The sequence below is a fragment of the Vulpes vulpes genome, chromosome 7 (assembly GCF_048418805.1).
Source record: "Vulpes vulpes isolate BD-2025 chromosome 7, VulVul3, whole genome shotgun sequence".
Classification (NCBI taxonomy): Eukaryota; Metazoa; Chordata; class Mammalia; order Carnivora; family Canidae; genus Vulpes; species Vulpes vulpes.
The window spans coordinates 9,160,453-9,182,688 of record NC_132786.1 but is presented as its reverse complement, the minus strand read 5'-3'; the positions used below and the strand labels follow the sequence as shown (position 1 = coordinate 9,182,688).

At 38.3% G+C, this 22,236-nt stretch overlaps 1 protein-coding gene across 2 annotated transcripts in view; it reads right to left on the bottom strand.

The window, feature by feature from the left end:
- Positions 1-22,236, bottom strand: part of KDM7A (lysine demethylase 7A) — a 78,380-nt gene that overhangs the window by 5,236 nt on the left and 50,908 nt on the right. For both annotated transcript variants that reach the window (XM_072762891.1, XM_072762890.1), the window contains exons 8-18: positions 21,925-22,012; positions 20,351-20,457; positions 16,422-16,513; positions 14,108-14,197; positions 6,774-6,983; positions 5,200-5,324; positions 4,833-4,987; positions 3,313-3,410; positions 2,649-2,797; positions 2,305-2,513; positions 892-977 (exon numbers count right to left, since the gene is read on the bottom strand). In XM_072762891.1, the coding sequence (XP_072618992.1) occupies positions 892-977; positions 2,305-2,513; positions 2,649-2,797; positions 3,313-3,410; positions 4,833-4,987; positions 5,200-5,324; positions 6,774-6,983; positions 14,108-14,197; positions 16,422-16,513; positions 20,351-20,457; positions 21,925-22,012 (1,409 nt within the window). The remainder of the gene's footprint in view (positions 1-891; positions 978-2,304; positions 2,514-2,648; positions 2,798-3,312; positions 3,411-4,832; positions 4,988-5,199; positions 5,325-6,773; positions 6,984-14,107; positions 14,198-16,421; positions 16,514-20,350; positions 20,458-21,924; positions 22,013-22,236) is intronic.

Here is a 22,236-nt window from a genome sequence, read left to right as displayed (position 1 = left end):
GAAGAAAATAAAAACCATGCATGAAGGGGTGCCTGGGTGGCTCAGTTGATTAAGTGTCTGACTCTTGATCTTGGCCTGATCTAAAGTTGGTGAGTTCAAGCCCTGCATTGAAGCCTACATCTCAGCATGGAGTCTACTTAAACAAACACCTGTGATTCCACTACACACTATATGCTTAGTGTTGGCAAAGTTAGGGGACTCGACTCTACAGCATATGAGAATTTTGATTCTTTCTATGGTTGTCATTTTCCAAAGCTTGTAGCAAAAGATCATATGGACTACTGGAAAGCTGTGGCTTCTCAAAAAGCTTTTGGGGCTCATTTTGTTTGGTATAACTATTAATATGCTGGGATCCCAAGACATCAAGTGTCTTCTCTTAGAGCAAAGGCTCTTAATCTGGAGTCAATGGATAGTCTGAGTAAGGGTTTCTCACAAACCATGAGAAAATGCATGCAAAGATCAGTATTTATGATGAATATTTTTCTTGTAAGAGAGTCAATAACTGCATCAAATTCTCAAATTTACTATCTAAAAATGTTCAAGAAACAATGTCAGAGATTAAAAAGAGATCTTCATGGTACTCCCCCCCACCCCCCCCCCACCCTTCCTCCTAGCTAGACATAACCGAGAAGTGTTGGCTGCCAGGACTTTTTAGCTTTCCTTGAATCAACTATTCTTTTCCAGATCACATTCCTTCCATGACCCTTGCATTAGGTGTTACATCAGAATTCCTAAAAACAGATAGTTGTTCAAATTAAATGTGCATTTAATTGTAAATTATTTTTTAGCTTTCCAGATCCAATTACTGGTTGCAGTAAAAAAAATAGAAAGCAAAAGCACAGTTAATGACGACCCTAAATCTCCTTTTGATGTTTCAAGCCTTGCATATACCTGAAGATGAAATCTGGAAGTTGTATCAAATTGTTTAATCCAGGAAGAACTCCTCAAGTCTTGATCTTCAGTCTTGACATGGTACCCTAAACAAAAGTTTTAATTAAATTATATCCACACAAACTTAATCATAACAAACAAAATTAACCTAATGTTTGAAACTGAAAGTACATTTAGATTGACGTTTTATTAAAAAATGAGTTTACTCATATACTTTTCACCAGGCTGCTTTCCCTCTCCAAAACAAAAGAGTCATCAGCTCACAATCTAACATGTTAATTCTTTCAATTCTCTCAAAGACTGTCTTTATATGACAGGTTTTGTGCCAGATGCTGGAAGATCCAGAGTCAAATTCTATGGCCATCTGTTATAGACGGAAAAGCCAAATGCAATATACTCTCTCTAAAACGGGTATATTTTTCCATATAGAATAAAAGGCATATGTTTGCCTGAATCCTGCAGTAATTTCATAGAAGCCTTCTTTTCAAGGAACCAAAGAAATGACAGGGAGAGAGAGAGGTGTGGACAAACCCAGATCTGAATTTGAGATGTTCCATTGCTGGTGCATCTTTAATTATTTAACCTCTCTAAGCGTCAGTTTCCTCTTATACAATAAGCCAAGATCTTGAGATCAGACAGCCCTGGGTTCCAATTCTAACACCAGTGGGTAAGAACAGCTATGCAAGTACGGGCAAGTTCAATTAGCTTTATTAAGTCTTCTTGCCTCTACTTGTAAAAGTCTTATTACATACACCAAAATGTGGTTTCAAGAATGAAGTGAAATGGATGTCAGGTTGCTGGCACACAATTAACACAACTGGGAAGTGAACACAATTTCTACAACAGGCATTTAGTTTTAAGGTGGTACCACTGGTACCATCTTTTCCCCCACCCTCCTCAGACTTTCAGGCAACAAGATTTCCCCCAAAGGTACACAGAACAAAACACTACATGGCATCACTGGTACTGTCACTGAGTCTTCACTTTCCCAATATTTCTTTTTCAACTAAGAGAATGTCCTCACCCAGAAACAGATCAAAACTTGTTTTCCCTCCCACGAAAGAAAAGAGGGATTGATGGCTCAAGCCTAGCGGACCATGTAAGACACCTCAACCTGCCTTCCACTCTGAATAGCTTATAAAAGAGCACTAACTGTCTTGCAAAAGCAGTGGTAAGATTATGCCAGTGAACACAATTCTCCAGCCACTAATATACATTTTGACTTCTTATACTTGCATCTTATATTTGTCAACATTATGTATTTTCTGGCCAATATGCTTAATACCATTTCCAACCAAAGATGTGCAATTTATAGTTCTTACTCATAATCTCTAACCTCAACTAGGATAATACAGCTATGAAGTTGGGGCTCATATGTGACTTTTTTAGAGACTGATAATTTATGTTTCTTACCACAGTCCACTGGTTTATCACAGCGATACACCTGTCTAGCCTCATGATTACTGCTGTGGCAGCCGCCGGGACCCTGGAGAGAGTCTTTTTCACCACTGCAGTCTGTGCTTTGTCTTTGCCTCTGTAAACATGTGGAATAGTGCAACCCAGCCATAGACAGCATGCCCTGAATAGCTTCTTCCTCTGTGCTCGTAGAGGTAGGACATTCCCTAAAGAGAAGGTAAGCAAAAGGACAAGAGCTTATTTCTTCTTTTGACATTTTCAGTAAAATATAAAATTAAAAAATGTTTTCATAGAGTTTATAATCACAATGTAATGAGACCACTAACCATCAGTAAGCCTACCTTTTAATTGGAATTTCACTTCTAGATGGCTTCTGGCCCTTCTGAAGGAAGTTCCTCATCACAGTAGAGTCCTCCTTGAAGTCTGATGTTATTTCTTGTTTTTTTTCATCACCTGAACTTTCAGACTCTTCAGTGGTAAAGTTATTTTTCTGAGATAATAAATAATTAAATGGAAGCAAATCTATATAAGAAATCTGAGTAAGTTTCTACTAACCAAAAACATTTTATCAGTCTAGGCAAAGTTAGAATCTTAACTATCATGGAATTATTTCTGTATTTCCTGTGACAAAGTTAAAATCTGTAGTAATTACAGTACATAATTCCTTAGTTTAAAAAAAAAAAAGGACAATATAGGTTTTCTTTAAAGTGAAATGAAATATAATCTACGAGAAATATGAGAAACCTAAGAGTAGCATCCATCCATCCCCCCTTTCTAAAACCAGAGACAAAAGCCATATTTAACAAATGTAAACAGTCACAGGGTGTGTGTGTGTGTGTGTGTATACGTAATTGCCATTACAGGGAAGACCTTGTGCCACAAAGGTCATGGAGACAGGCTTTGGGAAGAGCTGTCATTTCTTCCCCCTCCGCCCCCGCAGGTGAAAGAAAGTAGATATTCATCTTTCCATTAAATAATGCACAAGTCACAAGGGTTTGGGCATACCAGTGCAGTGCAATCAGGTCCAGAGTCTTCTGAATCAGAAATATCAGAATATTCTGATGATCGATTCCTGAGTTCTGATTTCACACTTGTAAAAAACCCTGCGAGCAGGAAGAGAGTAAGAGAGACAGTCCGTGGAGGCTTACAAACAGAATGGCACCTGAGTCAGACCAGTTTCCACACAGGCCTCGCCTGCCCCAGCTCCACCCTCCTGCACTGCTTTCATCTTCTTCCTTTCCTTCTTCCTCCAAACACTTTCTCCCTAATTGATCAAGATACAGACTGAAATGTACTCTTAAAATGTTTGTGGCATTTACTGAGCATGATGATACATTCCTCATTTGCGTGGAAATTTTCTCTTTCCAGAAAAAAAACCTCCAACGCTAAAATTGGCTACAAGATGCTTTTTCCTTTCTCTTTTGCATTGTTTCAACAGAAAACAAAAAGATAATTCTCTTAAACTTATAAAGCACTCAAGAAGATGGTGAATTCAACAAACTTAACTAAGATTTACCACTGCCCTTCTCTCTCATGTGGCCCTGCCAAGTAACAACTGTTCAATAATGCCATCGATTAGCTGCCTTACCCTGGCATGTGAACACATGCAGAGTCACCAACTACAGCAACACCAAATTTATTTAGAATTAGCAAGAATAGAAGTATTCAACATGGATGAAATGTTCATTTTTCTTGTCAATCTATCAAAGTATTTAAGTACTTTTTAAAATAGAAGGGTATATGGAGGCCCTGAAAAATGCTAAGAAATTAAGACTTCACTCAAAGAAAAATAATCTAAAGGAAGAGGAGGTGTTATTTTTTTGTCACATGGATGATAGCCAATTACTAACCAAGTAGAGGTCTTCCTGTCAACAGGCAACCAAACAGAACAACACATGGATTACTCGTAGCTTCAGAGAGCTAATTCTGTATGTCTCCTAATTCTGACAACCATATATACATGTTAGCTAAAATTATATAAGAAACTGTATTAAACTTGTGACTATTTTAGTATTTGGAGTAGAGGCCCATAAAATGCACAGGCTTTCATGTGACTCTTGTAAAAATCTGTCACCCAACTGACTAGCACATACCCTCCCTTGTCACTAAAAACGTCTTCCATGGTCACTACACCTCACTTGGCATTTGCATTCACATTTCCCTGACGGATAAACTACTCAGAAATACTTCAGATTTCTCTAGAGTATTAGGGACATGACAATTTTCAATCCTACTACAAACTTAAAATTTTTAAATTAGCAAGTGACTTTACATATTATCACATAGGTAATAAGTAGACCTTTTAAACAACCATTAAAACAAACATACTGGGGGCACCTGAGTGGCTCAGTCAGTTAAGCATCTGCCTTCGGCTCAGGTTATGATCCCGGGGTCCTGGGATGGAGCCCCGCATTGGGATCCCTGCTCAGAGGAGTCTATTTCTCCCCTCTGCCCCTCACCCTGCTCATGCTCTCTCTCTCTCTTGCTCTCAAATAAATAAAATCTTTTAAAAAAATAAAACATACTGTTAAGTGGTTTTTGAGACTCTTCATTCTCCACTCCCTCTATTCCTGAACTCTCTTCCATCTTCATTTTCGCCTTCTTTGTCCTTCTCTTGTCCTCCTCATTTTCACTATCTGCTGTATAAAGACTTGGATCTGCGAAGGGGTGTCTCTCATCTCTGCACATAGAGGAGAAAAGAATCAAGTCACAAAACAGTCTGACACTGCAGCCACATAGTATATCCTCCCCCTTCATCTCCAGTTGGAGTGGAGAACTGAGACACTTTCCCCATATCTGAGTCAGATGTGCACTAGTGGGTACAGGGACTAAACGAACAGAGGGAATCCACTGAAAACTCATCTGTGTGACGCTCTGATCTACTTGACGTACTTAATGATCCTTCCATTTGTCAGCAGTAACCGTAGATCATTGTCTTTTGCCCTCCATTCAGGTACCGTGGAAGATGGCTGGAGATGTTTGTTAAATTTTCCATTCAGTTTAGAGCTCAAGATGTCCTTAAAGTATAAAAACAGAACTTAATGTCTGCCCTCGGATATACCTGCCTGACCAAAGGAACACAGTACACCACCACCTTCCACCTCGGCCCTACATCCCAACCGTGCAGTGTGCAGCACTAACACTAACCGGTTCCTAAAACCAAAGCATGAATACATACGGTTCATCTTCCTGTAGGGCCACTAACAATAAAACACATTCTATAAAGCAGAATGTAAAATGTACATAAAGTGAAGGCAAAGACATTTCACTCTTGCAGAAAGCTCAAAAACTGGAGAAGCAGTGCCTTCATGTGTTTTAATTATCTTTTCCTTGCTCCTAGGGGCACTAGTTGCTGGGTCCTGCCCAGTCATCCTATCCTTGACCTAATCCCCAGTTTCCCAGGGAGGCACTGTCAGCAACTTACAGATCACCACCCTGCTATCGCTGGGGACAAAGGCCACCATGGGGCATAAAAGTGCAATGACAGTGGTTTTTTAATAAAAAGTATTTTCTTTTTGTGGTAATTTTTTTCTTTCATAATAAATACAAACTTTCATAACAAGCTAAATCTTCTCCCAGATGGCTATGGGTTAAAGAGGTTCAGAACAACAAAAGCTTAAAACAGTATCAATACAATTATATAAAATGTAAAATGTTTAAGTTATAATTTCTAAAGAACTTCTTCAAATCTTTTAATTCAGAAATAGTTCTATCTTATTCATTTTAAATTATTCCTGTTCTTAAGATGTAAAATGATGGATGACTCACCATAAACTCACTACCATGTTTTACAAAGGCCCCCTCCCTCTTGTCCATTAAGCCAGCATTTCCCAAACTTGAACGTGTTTATTCCAACAGTCTCCCGGTCCAATAGTTTCTCATGCTGGTACTGCTGGGTCAGGAGTAGGCTTTCTGCTCTTCACTCTGTTTCCTCAAATCTTTGTATCCACTTGACTTCTTCCAGTATTTGTCAGCTCAAACCTGAGAGGTTCTCTGATGAGGGTAGGCGGGGAGCTAAAGTAGCCATCCACACCCCAGCCCTTTTATTTAAACTCTCCCTATACTCTTCCAGCTTCCTTCATAGTACTTACTACCTGAAATTATATTATTTTAATATATATCTCATCTCCCATTCTTCCAACTTGAGCTAGGATGGAAGCTACACAATGGCAGAGACCAGTTTTGCTCACTCTGGTATCTTCCCCAGAGCCTAGAAGAGCATAGGGTATTTGGTAAACACTCAATAAACATGTCTACCAAAAAAAATGAGATCTACTCAGCCTACTACACTGATGCCTAGAAAGCTGAAACACATTCCCTGTCACGGACATCAGTACTGTTGGCCCCTACAATACGAGGCAAAGATTAGAAAACAAACATCACCAGACTATTCTTTTTATTATCCATTTAAAGAACTTTCAGGAACAGCCAACTCCTTTTCTGTAATCATGAAATATAATACTTGCCTCTTCCCATGGACACATCTCTAACCTTCTGAGGACCTCCCTTGTATGGAGCTCTAGGATGTCTAGGTTAGAAGGAGTTCGGACACTATGATCTCGAAGTTTCCTCATCTTTCTTCGGGAATGGTACGGGGAAGTTGCTTCATTTGAGGATCGTGAAACTGGACACACAGTAGGAATTCCCTGAGATTTAACTGGTTTGCCATTTTCCTCCTTTAAGAATTAAATTCAGAGTTTTTATGACAAGGCCACATATATATCTGACTAAATAAGCAGCCATAAAAATATTTTAAAACAAAAACCATATAAATAACAAAGACCAAATTGTAACACTCATAAGATTCAACATAAGCTTTACTGAGACCTTTAATCCCTTCTCTCCCCCACGAAATATACTGTGCACCTATTTCTTCTTTGATTTTAAATATCATTGTAAAAGCTGCGTAGTGTTCCACTATACAGATAGAGCATAATTTACTGACCTAATACTGGTAGTTATTAGAGGCTGCTTCCAGTTCTTTCCTATGATGAAGATTCTTTCACATATATATTTGCATAAATCAGTAACTGCTTTTTAAATCAAAGTCACCAGTCTATGCAGTTTTAAAAATTAACTCTATAAATGTATCACGAAAAGCAGCAGTCTACTCTCCCCCATCCCTGATTCCCATTCTCCAGGAGCAACTACTTGAAGGTTCTTTTTATTGTGATATATACATAATTTTATGGCACGTACATAACTTACCATTTTAACATTTTTAAGTGTACAGTACAGTGGCATTAAGGACATTTCACACTGTTGTGCAACCACATACCACCATCCACCTTTAGAAATCTGTAATCTTCCTAAACTTAAAATCTGTGCCCATTACCCAATAACTCCCATTCCTCCTTAACCACCGGCCCCTGGCAACCACCTTCTACTTTCTCTATGCATTTAACTCTTCTAGGAGCTTAATATAAGGGGAACCACACAATAGTTGTACCTTTGTGACTGGCTTATTTCACTTAACACAGTATCTTAAAGTTTCATCCATGTTGTAGTATAGGTCAGAATTTCCCTTTTTCAGGCTGAATAATATTCCACTGTACATATATTATGTGTGTACTACTTTTTGTTCACTCATTCCTCCATTATGGACAATTGGGCTGCCTCCACCTTTTGGCTGCTGTAAATGCTGCTGCTATGAACACCTGAGAAAACCCTACTTTCAGTCCCGTTGGGTATATTCACAGCACTTGCAACTCTTGTAACTGTTTCTGTTGTTGGTGGTGTTATTTGTTCAGTTATTTGCCTCTAAATTTCTAATAAAATGTTTTAACTGTTATTTCTTGGTTTTCAGTTTTTTTTTTTTTTAAGATTTTATTTTTTAAGTAATGTCTATACCCAATGTGGGGCTCAAACCCACAGCCCTCAGATCAGGAGTCTCATGCTCTACTGACTGAGCCTGCCAAGCACCCTTTCAGCTTTAGAGGTTACTGAATTCTTACTATGCAAGATGAAGTCTCAGTCTTTTCACACTTTTCCTAAGTGTACACATACTTCCTGTCCTTCAGTAAATTGAACTCAGTAAAAACTATAATCCAGTGCCACATAATGTATTACTGTATTTCCTTTCTTTTATATCCTTTGATTTTCCCTTAAATTTATAATTGTCTCACTCTCTATCTGCTTTGTTTTCTATGTATTTATCACTAGTTGATTCCAAATTCTTCACTGGAAGAATGCAAACATTCAAACACATTAGGTAATCTACCAATTTTATACTTTTCTTTGGAGACATCCCTTCGAGGCAGGAATGCCAGTTGAAGTACAAGATGCCCAGCTAAATCTGAATTTCAGATAAACAACAAATATGGAGCCCTTCATTTGCCTGTTCTATCCTGGACTTCTAATTTCCAAGAACCCCTTTTCTTTCTGGGCCTGCACAGGTCATCAAAAACCTTTCTTGCCCTGCTTTCACTCTACCATTTAAAAATGCAACCTCCACCACCATCTCTGGCTGTCACTCCCCATCTTTTCCTCCTTCTGTATTGTTCTTCATAGCACGTGTCAATTACAGACACATTAAAATATTTATGGCTAACCTCTTCCTTCTCAGCTCCATGAGGGCGGGGCCTTTGTTTTCTTCACTGCTCTCTGCCCACCTGGGTAATCCAGATTTGTTGCAAGAATTTCAGAGCTTTTTTTCTAGTTCATTTCCTCTCTTTTGGAATAGCACTCCCTCTAAGAATTTCTTGAGAAGGAGTACATGGGAAGTAAATTTTTTGAGATGTTGCCTCTTTCATATTTTAAGATTTTATTTATTTACTTGAGACAGGGAGCACAAACAGAGGGGAGGGGCTGTGGGAGAGGGAGAAGCAGACTCCCACTGAGTAGGGAGCCCAATTTGGGGCTCCATCCCAGGACCCTGAGATCATGACCTGAGCTGAAGGCAGCCTCTTAACTAACTGGACCACCCAGGCACCCCCACCCCCACATCTGTATTTCACCATATTTAATTTATAGGTGGCTAAATATAAACTTTTGTAAGCTGATATCCCTCCTACTACCCTCTTCCCCCAGAATGTTAAAGACTTTGCTTTAGTGTCTTCTAGTTTACAATGTCATTGTTAAGAAATCTAGTATTATTCTGATTCCTGATGCTCTGTATACCACTCATGCTTGCATAATGCCTTTTAGGATATATTCTGTTACATGTATTCTAAAATGTAACCACTATGTACCTGGGCATAGGTCTTTTCTCATCCACAGTACTGGGCATTCTATAGGGTTCTCCATCTGGGAAGATGTGTCCTTGAATTCTAAAACATTTTCTTTATTCCTCTGATAATCTTCTCTTTGTTTTCTATGTTATCTCTTTCTGGACCTCCTATTATTTTCATAGTGACTATGTAAAATGACCTTTGAATTTTTCTGTCCTATCTTGGTCTTTTTTTTTTTTTAAACTTTATGGGAGAGTTTCCCAATTTTATATTCCAACGATTTTACGAAATATTGTTTCTATTATACTTCTAATTTCTAAGAACCCCTTTTCCTTCTTTTTTGAATGTTCCTTTGTTATAGCTGCCTGTTCTTTTTTCATGGAGGCAATATTTATGTACTCTTTTCTCTTGATATCAATTATATTTGGGTTTTAGTCTAAAGAGCTTATTTATTTCCTTCAAATATTTTCCTTTATTTTTGGTCTTTGTCTTCAAAATTCTTCTTGGCTTTCCATGCATTTTATTTTTTTTAAGAGATTTTATTTATTCATTCATGAGAGACACAGAGAGAAATAGAGGCAGAGACACAGGCAGAGAGAGAACCAGGCTCCATGCAGGGAACCTGACATGGGACTCAATCCCAAGTCCCCAGGATCATGCCCTGGGCCGAAGGCGGCACTAAATCGCTGAGCCACTGGGGCTGCCCTCTCCATACATTTTTTTTTTTTTAAGACTTTATTTATTTATTCATAGAGACACAGAGAGAGAGAGAGGCAGACACACAGGCAGAGGGAGAAGCAGGCTCCATGGCGCTAAACCACTGAGCCATCCGGGCTGCACTCTCCATGCATTTTAAAAGAAAAAGCATTAAAAAGCTAAATGGTGTCAAGATACAGTAGTAACTAGATAAACATATGGGAGGAAAATAATGCCTGAAATTTACCTTATGCTATACACAGAAATTCAAGATTAGCTATTTATCCAAATGTAAAAGTTTACAGGAGAAAACAAAAAAAAAGTACCTTCAACCCCTGGGGTGGGCAAAGGTTTCTTAGGGAGGTCACTAAAAAATACTAACTATAAGCAAGAAAACTAATTTACAAATTGGACTTCTTCAAAATTAAATATTTCTGCTCATAAAAAGACACCATTAAGATAATGAAAAGGCAAGCCACAGACTGAGTAAATATTCACTATATTCACCATATATGAATGCATGCGTGCATACCAAACAACAAAGAACTTGTGTCCAAGATACATAATGAACTCCTACAAATCAATAAAAACAACATAATTTCTTAAACAGGCAAAAATTTCAAACGGGTACCTCATAAGAAAAGATATACAAATAGCCACACACAAGAAAAGGTGCTCAACATCATTAGTCTTCCGGAAAAAGCAGATTAACAATACAATGAAATAGTATTTCATACTCTCTAGAAAAGCAAAAATTAAAAGACGGAAAACACCAAACACAAGCAAGAATACACGACGACTACAATTCCTACAAAGTACTGCTGACGGTGGCACAACCACTTCGGAAAATAGATTCTTACAGAGCGGAAATTCAGTTACCATATGACTTGAAAACTCTATTCCAAAGGTACTTATTATCCCCTAAAAATGAAACCCCATGTTTACCACAAGACATAGGCTGTTTATAACAGTTTTATTCATACCAGCCACATCTGTATATGACCCAAATATCCATCAACCGAAGAATGGAAAACACATCATGGTAATTCATTCAATGGAATACCATTCAGCAACAAAACAACAACAAAAAAGAACTACTGGCAGATGCAATAACATGGATGAATCTCAAAAGCATTATGTTGAAGGCCAGACACAAAAATAGGATATACTGTAAGACTGCCTTTATTTGAAATTCAAAAACAGGCAAACTAATCTACGATGAGAGCCACTGAGGTCTGAATGGTGGTAGCTCACGGTAGTAAGACTGACTAGAAGGGGGAGAAAAGACTTTCTGGGTGACAAGAGTGATTTATAGGTCTCAACTGCACTACTGGTTACACAGTTTTTGTCAAAACTCAAATTGTCCTTTTATGATCTCTGCATTTCACTCAATGTAAAAAGAAAAAAGCTAATTGGGAGCTCTGTGTGAATAGGGCTTTGCAACTGGTGGGTTTCACTGTAGGAAGCTGCCTGCATTGTTCCATCAGAAGGGTACAGTCACTATGAGTAGATCTTCTATACTGGGAGGTATAGGCCAGGTGCCAGTGTTTGGAGAGTCAAGTGGAAAAAGAATCATTCACTATGTAGACTGTCACCTTAACCCTCTTGTTTTCAGTATGGTACTTGTTTTGATGTCTCTCAGCTGGGTTCAGTGTCTCAAAGTCCAATCTCAAGTTCAACCTCTCAAACACCTAAACATCAAACTTTCTGCATGTGTTAAGATAGGGATTTGGAGATGAATTCATTTCTTAAACAGAACTGTTATCAATCCGACCTCTCCTCTTATATTCAGAGGGTCCTAACATCCCTAATTCCTGAGCTTTTTGTAGGTTCTCCTGTATAAGGAAGACCTACCTCTGGGCCTCTCTCTGCATGCCAAGTTGGTGACCATTTGTACATTTGCCTTCCAGCTTCCAAAACTGTGCTAGACTTCATCTGTGTTATTCTGTTTTCAGGAATATCTTTTTTATTCTTTTACTATCATTTTAGTTCCAAGAGGTGAGAGCAGTAAGCAGGTATGGTCAACCTACCAAATAATTTTTTTAAAGATTTGTATTTATTTATTTATTTGAGAGAGAGAGACAGAGAGACAGAGAGAGACAGAGACAGAGGGAGAAGCAGGTTCCATGCAGGGAGCCTGATGTGGGACTCGATCCTGGGACTCCAGGACCACGCCCTGGGCCAAAGGCAGGTGCTAAACCGCTGAGCCACCCAGGGATCCCCCAATCTACCAAATTTAATTAGAATCTTATTTTATTAACGGGAAAATGCCCAATTAAAGGATATGCCATTTAGAAAGCACAAACTAATATATACCTGCTAACCAGCAAGACAAGAATATAGAATTTTATCTCTGCCAATTAGATAAAGGATCATATGAAATCAGAAATCATCTGGCAGAATGTGGCTGAATACTTTTTCATACACTGAGAACATTTTCATATTTTTATATGTTTGGCATTTCTACTTCTTCTTTAATGATATACCGGTTTATTTTCTTTGCACATTTTTCTACAGCCATTTTGCTGCCTTCTGTACTGTCAACCCTCCAATTTAAAAAAAACAACAACAACACTTTGTTGGCTATTTTTGCTCAATTATTCTTACAGGTATATCTTACCATTTTCAATTTAAATATTAACTTGGAATTAACATATTTCAGAAATGACATTTATTCAACTATTGTTTCATTTCCCGTAGTAAAGATTTATAGTTTTTTCGTATAGTTCCAGACCTTTCTTATTGAGTATATTCTTAGCTTTGGTTATCACATATGAGATTTATATATTTATACATATACATATATTTAAGATTATATCTGTGACTTTTGATTTAAAAATAAAATCTACTTATATGGGGGATCCCTGGGTGGCTCAGCGGCTTACAGCCTGCCTTTGGCCCAGGGCGTGATCTTGGAGTCCCAGGATCAAGTCCCACAACAGGTTCCCTGCATGGGGCCTGCTTCTCCCTCTACCTGTGTCTCTGCCCCCCCCCCCCCGTGTCTCTCATGAATAAATAAATAAAATCTTTTGAAAAATAAAAATAAATAAAAATCTACTTCTATACAATTACTACCACTCTTTAAAATTAGGAACTATTAAAAAAAAATAGGAACTATTTTTCTACGGTATCTTAACACATTGAGGATTATATAAAATATTCTATCCAAGGACATTAAACACAGCATTTCATTATTTCTTTGATGTACACCTCTATCTATTCTCTAAACACAGCCCTTATCTAAACTATGAAACTACCAGTTAGCCTCCACTCTTCCACTTAATTTCCTTTCAGTTCAAGCTAGACACTAACAAAAGCACCTTCCTGAAGAATTACTTTAATTAAAATCCTTTCTTTAATACCCAGAATAGTTCCTAATTAATAAATTAAAACACCTAAATCTCAGATTTTATGCGATTTTGTCAAAGGGCATTTACCCAACCCAAAGGGCATTACCCAAGTTGTTCTACTACTTCAGTCAAGGGGGTCTCCTTGCCTCACACCACTAAGAGCATCCCTCTTTTAATTTTTTTTAGCATTCCATCTTTCCAAACACCCTTCACCTGGCTCTACTCACCCACCACCTCACATTTTCTCTCCCCCTCTAATTACTTAACAGGTATTCATCTCTGCAGAGCAGAAATAAATGGGATCTGCAATTTTGTGTATGCTGTGTTTCTTATTCTTGGAGTAAGCTGAAGAAATAAGTAACTAGTAACTGCTTCCTTATTACTTCATTAGGATACAATACTCTAAATTTCTCCATAGTACTTTGGAAGCTTGAAAACCTAAGGCTCCTTCCAAGACACAGCTCACTCTATATCATCTTAAGAGTCATAGTAAGGGCTCTCAAATGTATGTAATGGGATGGCAGATTTATTTGCTTCTTGAAGTAGACAGTAACCAAGCATTCAGATGATAGTTTCCACTCTTACCTCTATTGCTCGAATTACTTTTGAAAGTTCTTTAATAAGATGTCCAGGTCTGACATTGTCTGGGATCTCAAAGGCATGTTCAGATACAAGCTGTATTTGGATTAACAAAGATAAAAGTTATTTACACTATAGTAGGTAAAAAACAATCTACTAAACAAATTTTGGATTCTCTAGATTTTACAGACATAACAAAATACAGTAAGCCAGGTTGCAGAGTTCATGTAGTTGGTACAATACTCTTTAAGGAGATCCTTATTATTAACTTATAAAATCCTCTTAGCTTTAATGGACTCTCAGTGAATTTTGCTTTATACCGAGAAATAACCCTGTACTCTATCCCTCAAAGCCTACTGTAATTCTTACTACTCTAATTAGTAAAGTAACTAATTAAGTCCAACATTTAATCCATCATACATAAGGATTTGTAAGTGGGAACACAGGCACTAAAATAATCCTATTTCCTATGGGAGGTCTAATTTGAGTAAATTTTTGTAAACTTTTTTTCTTTTACTAGGGAAAAGATCCTATCATAGGACAGAGGCATCAGTGAGTTACCATATCTATCCAACTGCAAACTACTGTCATTATTCCTTATATCTATTTCTAAATATTAACTTTGGTATTAAAGAACATTTTAATATTTTTAGACACATTCAATATACTAGTTTTTACTTTTGCTTTACATATTCTCCTCAGGTTTAGCATGATTTGTAAAAACAAACTAGTAACAACATTAAGTGCTAACCATGTGCCAGTGAAGATTCTGTACTGGTAAGCACTTTACCAGTATTAATTTATTAATCCTTTCAACAACACTATGACAGAGATACTACTACTATTCTCATTTTATAGTTGAGGGAATGAAAGCACAAAGGTTCACTAGTTTATTAGTAGCATAGCTGAGATCTGAATCCAAACATCGGACTCCAGAATCCACACTCTTGACCACTATGCTGAGCTGCTTCTCATCATGGCACAAGGTTAACAGATAAATGCAAACATCATGCTTTTAAAAGAGCACTTCAAATGTCATGAATTAACAGTATTTATTACTGATGAATTTTACTATGCATCAAAATTACCTACAAAGTGTGTTAAAAACAGGTTCAGATCCCACCGCTAATCTTTTAAATCAGTATCTCTCAGGAAGGATCCAGGGAGTTTATTTTTTAAAATACTCTGACAACACACAAGTTTGAGCGTAACTTATCTAAACCCTTCAGCAGGTAGCAAATTACAGAGTTTTTGCAACATATATTTTGTTATTATCTTGTTACATAGTTTTGTAATCTGTTTACCCCTTTACTTGTCACCTAGGTGATGTCTCTGACACTGGAGAACACGATTTTCACTTTCCTGAAATGCTTCCACAGTGCCTGCCTTGCTCTAGTGACTACACAGCAATGATAATAAAGTGAAACAAGTAAGAATTATTGGGAGGGTAACCTATTAATAACCGTCTCCAATATCTCTAAAGAGCAGGATTTTTATTTCAAATGGCCATTCAAAAAATTAGTATGGAAATGTGTTTCCATCAGCTCACGTATTTATCACTTATTAAAGAGTAGCATGTAAAGTTCGAGAGAGAAATTAACATATCAAGTCCCTGGTCTTCAACAGCTCATAAACCTAGTGAAGGGGCTAGGAATATATTACTTTAGAGACTTTATAAAGTACACTGGCACAAAAAAATATGCTACATAAGCATAAGGGAAGGACATGCTGATTCCAAATGGAGATCTGGGATGACCTCTTGGAGGCAGTAGGATTCAAAAGCAAACAGCACATTTTAGTGAAAATGAAAGCTCCTGCTTGAACCTTGACTTCCTTTTTCCTTCATTTTTATGAAAATCTAGCAGATGGATAAGAGTACGTATGGATTTTGCAATCACAGAGACCTAACTTTAGTCCGAGATCTACAAGTATTCTTGGGCAAGTTACATAAAATTCTTTGAACCTCACCTTCTCTATATGTAAAAGGGGGATAATGAAAGCAGATGTGAGCTCAAAATTATTTATTATTATTCTGTATCTACATGTTCATTTTCTAGTCAATATGCTAAATATATTTGAGTTACTTTCTTTCCCAGATTAAAGATTAAAGAAATACTTAGGTACTCTATTCTCATAAATACAAACATAAGCCAGCACATTTGTATACACTGTACAGTAAAATGCAGGTTTTATCAAAACCGTGATTTCCATTCCCTCGACTGCTGCCACTCACACTGCTGCCAAAGCAGCATAAGGACTCTTACTTTCAATCTTGCCACAGAAACAACAACAATGATTTTCTCCAAAGAAAACTACTTACTTCTTTCTTCATCCATAACTTTAAAGCAGCATGCAGTGCTTTCACTCCCTGTACTAGGTAAGTTTGAGGCTGGAAACCATCTTCTCTTAGTTCTGTGGAAATAGAATGGGGAAATAGAATAGAATGGAAATAGAATGGGGAAAGGAGTTAAAGCTCTCTGCAGGTACCAGGGTTAGCCTCAGGTGCTGAGCTACCACCAACTATCAAACTGTGTAACATTCAAATTCCCAGAGAAGGGAAAAAAGTGAAATAAAAAGCAAAAAAGAAAAAGAAATGGAATGACATGAAATGTGGTTGTAATGAATATTCCAAGCAAAAGGAAGCTCATAAACAGTGCTAAGAGATAAACCATGGAACAATGTGGGTATGGATGTATTCACATCAACTCTAAAAATGGAAACCATTAAACTATTTTATCATTTGTGACACAGGTGATAAAACTGAAGAAAAGGATTATCACAAAAGTCAGAATAGTGGTTCTCTCTAGAAGGTAGGGAAGATGGTGAAATGGGAAAAAATAACTGGATGTTTCAAAGGTACCGTCAAGGCTGAGCCAGTAGCGTAGGTGACTCAAGTGAGCCTGATAATTAATATTTTTTTAAGATTTTATTTATTCATGAGAGACAGAGAGACAGAGAGAGAGAGGCAGAGACACAGGTAGAGGGAGAAGTAGGCTCCACGTAGGGAGCCCAATGTGGGACTCAATCCCAGAACCCCAGGATCACAGCCCTGGGCCGAAGGCAGGCGCTAAACTGCTCAGCCACCCAGGGATCCCTGATAATTAATATTTAAACTGTTAGGACTGTGTATATGTATGTAGTGTGTGGTCCATACAGTCAGCTATGGGCAAGACATATTTCATGATTGTAAAGGTAAACGCACACACCTTTTTTGGGGGTTTTTAAATCATCTGAAACTCACATAAAATATATCAGACACAGTCTAAATTCATGTTGAAGCAAAAGCAAAAGGTTTCACTTCTGTCCAATGGCTAATTTACCTACTTAGATCCAAAATTAGTTCATTGTTTTATTATTACTGACACTACACACAGTTAAGTTTCATACAATCTATCCTCATTTAACCCATCATATAAGCCTTGTAACAGTCTGAGAGCTGGTAAATAACAGGCTACAATGGAAACTTAAAAGATCAGGGATGAGGCAGCCCTGGTGGCTCAGCGGTTTAGCGCCGCCTTCAGCCCATGGTATGATCCTGGAGACCCGGGATCGAGTCCCACGTCGGGTTCCCTGCATGGAGCCTGCTTCTCCCTCTGCCTGTGTCTCTGCCATTCTCTCTCTCTCTCTCTCTCTCTCTCTCTCTCTGTCTCTATGAATAAATAAATAAATCTTTAAAAAAAAAAAAAAAGATCAGGGATGAAAGAACCTAATATGGGATAACAAGACCACCATCCCTGCTTCCAGGATGAATGCCTAGGATAATGGCAATTAGTACAATTTGGCCCTAGCCTTAGTGGGACTGGATTGATTCCTAGTATTGCCAGGTATCCTATCCTGTACTGATCCAGCTGACGAAATAAGAATATTTTAAAACATAACCTACCAATATCCTCTTTACAGTAATCTTTTTTAAGTCATTAATGTATAGGGTCATGTTTTCAATTAGACCTCAGTATTTCTGAATTCTCAATGGCCTAAAACAAGGGCTAAATCATTATTCTAAGACTAAGCAACTTGTTTGTGGCTGCAAGAAGAACAGCAAGATTTCATCTTTCAGATAAATTCTTAATTTGTTCTAAAAAATTGATTGATGAACCCTTCTTGGACATTAGGAAAAAGTATCACTTGAGGGGTGGGTGTATGTTAGTGAGAGAAAAGATGGAAAAAGGCTCTGAACTTTCCAAGTACTGAATTGCCAATCTCTTATCTGGAGGGTTCAGTAACTGGGTTTTATTTCCAAAACACAAGGACATTTATAAATGTTTCTGTAAGTATTTGTAAGTGTTCCTATTTTTTCTAGGCTTCTACTTAGATAGGAGACTGAAAACCTTACTGCCCAGTACTTTACTGGAAATCACGTATGGCAACTCTAGGTGTGGTCCACTGCGAGATTCCTGCAGTCAAGACACCCAGGCACACTAACTGAAGATGAATGAGGCGGCTCAGCCTCGCCGATACCTGAAAACACTGAGTGAGTCAGAGACTCATGATAAAAATGCACATCTGGAGAGACTGGTCTTGCGGAGAAAGCACCCAATCCTCTTCATCCACGGGCCCCTTCCTCCATCACATATATGTACCTGCACCATATCAAGACACTGATCTCTACAAGGTGCAAGGTGTGGGATGGAGCCCTATTCTTCTTTCTCTCCAAAGAGAGTGAGATTATTGTTTTGTTTGTTTGTTTGAGGAAAAAAGTCACAAATGAGTTTTATCATTTAATTCCATGCATGCTACCCTGGAAAGTAAGTTACTGATTATTTTTCATTTTACCTTTCCTTCTTGTGCAACTTTTAAATGGAAAAACAACCTGTATGTTTAGAACAGACTTTACTGTTTAATCTGTTTATATCTGTTCTTCTGAGAGTTAATTATAATAGTAGCACTATTTATAAACTGACTAGGAAAAAAAATATATATATATATAAACTGACTAGGGGATGCCTGGGTGGCTCAGTCGGTTAAGCCTCTGCCTTAAGCTCAGGTCATGATCCCAGGGTCCCAGGGTTGAGCCCCGCATTAGGCTCCCTGCTCAGTGGGTAGCCTGCTTCTCTCTCTCCTTCTCTGCCTGCTGCTCCCCCTGCTTGTGCTTTCTCTGTCAAATAAATAAATAAAATCTTAAAACAATAAATGAACTGACTAGGAAAGTCAGACAACACAAAAACCAGACAAACTGTATTCTCATGGGCACAAGCGGAAGAGCGGAAAGAAGTAGATGTGACAGTCTCCAACTTGACTGCTCAGAGAGAAGTAAACCAAAGATAAAAACATCGAAATGCCTGGGTGGCTCCCTTCGGCTCAGGGCGTGATCCTGAGGTCCTGGGATGGAATCCCACATTGGGCTCCCTGCATGAGCCTGCTTCTCTCTCATGAATAAATAAATAAAATCTTTTAAAAAAAATCAAAATGAAGTTTCACATAAAAAGGGTAGGTTCTAAAAAAAAAAAAAGAGTAGGTTCTACGTTTAAATAAAAGAATGTCCTTTCCCACCAAAACCATTTTATTCAACAGGCTCGTAGCCTGACATTCAGGTGGTCTGTGCTCACAGGTGCCTTGGACAGGCCAGCAGCACAGTCCTAACAGTAATGTTACACACACCACATGACGCTCTCAGGATATGAAACATTCCCTCAATTTTCTAAAGCAAACATTCGGGAACACACCTTATAGTAATAGTCCCGTAGCTTAAATTGCACCTTTGTGAAGAGGCACCTTGACACATCTGACAACGTGTGCAGGCTACTAGAGTCCAAGAGGAAATGAATATTTTCAGTACTCCCTGTGCTGTTCTGATGCTGCTCTTCATAGATCTGATTGTAAGGCTATGGACTAGAGATTCTGATTTGCTAAAACAGTTCATAGCAGGGGGAAATCATGCATTTAAAAAACAAAACAGGGGATCCTGAGGGGCTCAGTGGTTTGGTGCCTGCCTTTGGCCCAGGGTGTGATGCTGGAGACCCAGGATCGAGTCCCACATCAGGTTCCTGGATGGAGCCTGCTTCTCCCTCTGCCTGTATCTCTGCCTCTGTGTGTGTGTGTGTGTGTGTGTCTATCATGAATAAATAAATAAAATCTTTAAAAATAAATAAATAAAAATAAAATAAAATAAAATAAAATAAAATAAAAAATAAATAAAAAACAAAACAGGGGCAACAGCTACATCGTAATAAAAAAGGGCCCTTCTTACTATTGGGGGCTCTTCGTGAATTTACAAGCATCATACATCATAAAGTACAGAGTATTAATTACCTTTCAACGTTTCCAGCAAATTTTTGGCAACAAACCAACATATGGCTTCAAAGAAAGGGAATTTGAAAAGATCTGGTGTTTTTAGCCTTTTTTCCATCTCGTAACACCTAAAGAAAATTTGAAGAAATTCAGTATTAAAATTAGCACTGCAAAGTTAAATGGAGGCAACAAACTTAAGGAAAATAAAACAAGCAGAGGCCACAACATGTGAGACCAATTGGGTAGTGTGAATTACCCACCACCTCCACATCTGACCAAGAATGAACTGTAATCTTACCCTGAACAACCTGGGTCCAACCTGAACAAATTTTCCCCATACTGAGGGCTTACACACTCTTCCCAGAGATCAGAACCTTGGAATTTGCATCGCAGTTTTAGCAGAAGGAATTTTACAAGGATTCCACCATAACAAATATAACAGTATGCTTAAAACAGCTCCCTGTGTTGGACAGCACCACAACATCCACTCAGGGAGTTTTCTTTAGGCTCCACGAAGCATTCAAGTACACGGACACCTTGGTGTGGGTCAAGGTGAGAAGACAGGAACCACAGCTTGCCAGAGCGTTATTCTTCTGTGGGAATCCTGGCAGTAGTTCCTACAACCATCTTTCCCCCAGGGACACCTCAGGTAAAGAAACAAGATTCACATTTGACAGCTGTGGAAGGTGCCCCTGGCTTTGAGCTTCATGCCCAGTAAGAGCCACTATTTCTCATAATACCTCCACAAACACATAGCTTCCAGGGTTCCCTGCGAGCATGCCAAATTATAAGAGTCACCACATTCAGAAAAGCCCTGACTAGGTATCTCTAGTCCTGCCAGTCCTGATGCAGGTAATCAATCAGAAATCATTCTGCCACAAGCAGTACAGCCTGGTAACATTCTACTCTCGTTAGGCTACCAGGAGAACAGTCACCCAAAGATGAAACTCTCAGACCGAAGGAGAAATAGCTGCTAATCCTTTCCCCACGGCAGAACTAAAGCAGGCGTTCTGACAGCAATCTTAACTGAGGATTACCTCCCCCCAGCACCACGTCACACCTGAGTCTGACCCAATTGTGTCATTTCCCTAATTATAACAACAGCCAAAGGACAGAGCCCACACAGTTTTATAAAATTTTGAAATTCAGGGAGGCCTGGGTGGCTCAGTCAGTTGGGCATCCGCTTTCAGCTCAGGTTGTGGTCTCAGGGTCCTGGGATAGAGCCCCGTATGGGGTCCCTGCTCAGTGGGGAGTCTGCTTCTCCCCCCTCCTTCTGCCTGTGTTTGCTCTCCCTCTCGCTGTCTCTCAAATGAATAAATAAAATCTTAAAAAAAATTTTTTTTTTGAAATTCAGGGATATAATGTCAAACTGAATAAATGACTCTCCTTGTTTTTAGAGTTGAAATGCATCAAGGAGTCTTCTTGACAAAATTTTACCATAATACATTTGGTTTAAAGGTCCTATTCCTAATAATTTCTCAGGGCCTATCGCCATGAGATCTCAAAATATATTGCTGATTTATTTTGTTGAAACCTTAAAATAATGTCTTATTTAAAGAAAAACAAAAGAGCCTTTAAATACTGATGACACAGACCTGAGCTGCATGCCAATGTTAAGGTTGTGCAGAAAGTTCCCCCCAAAAGCCATACAATCCTGAGATGTGAGCACAGCATGAATCCACCCTGAAACAGTTAAAATATAAGTCAGTGATTTTTTAATATTTAAACCACACAAACATGATATCTACCTGTGAAACAAGAAACTCAAAACACCAACATCAATTTAGCTCATCCTCCACCAGAGCTGGAGAAGTTAATGCCTATTGTAATCTACAGACTCATTCATTCATGTATTAAATGCCTATTATATGCCAGACTCTGTGCTGAGTTTGAGGAAGCAAACACAT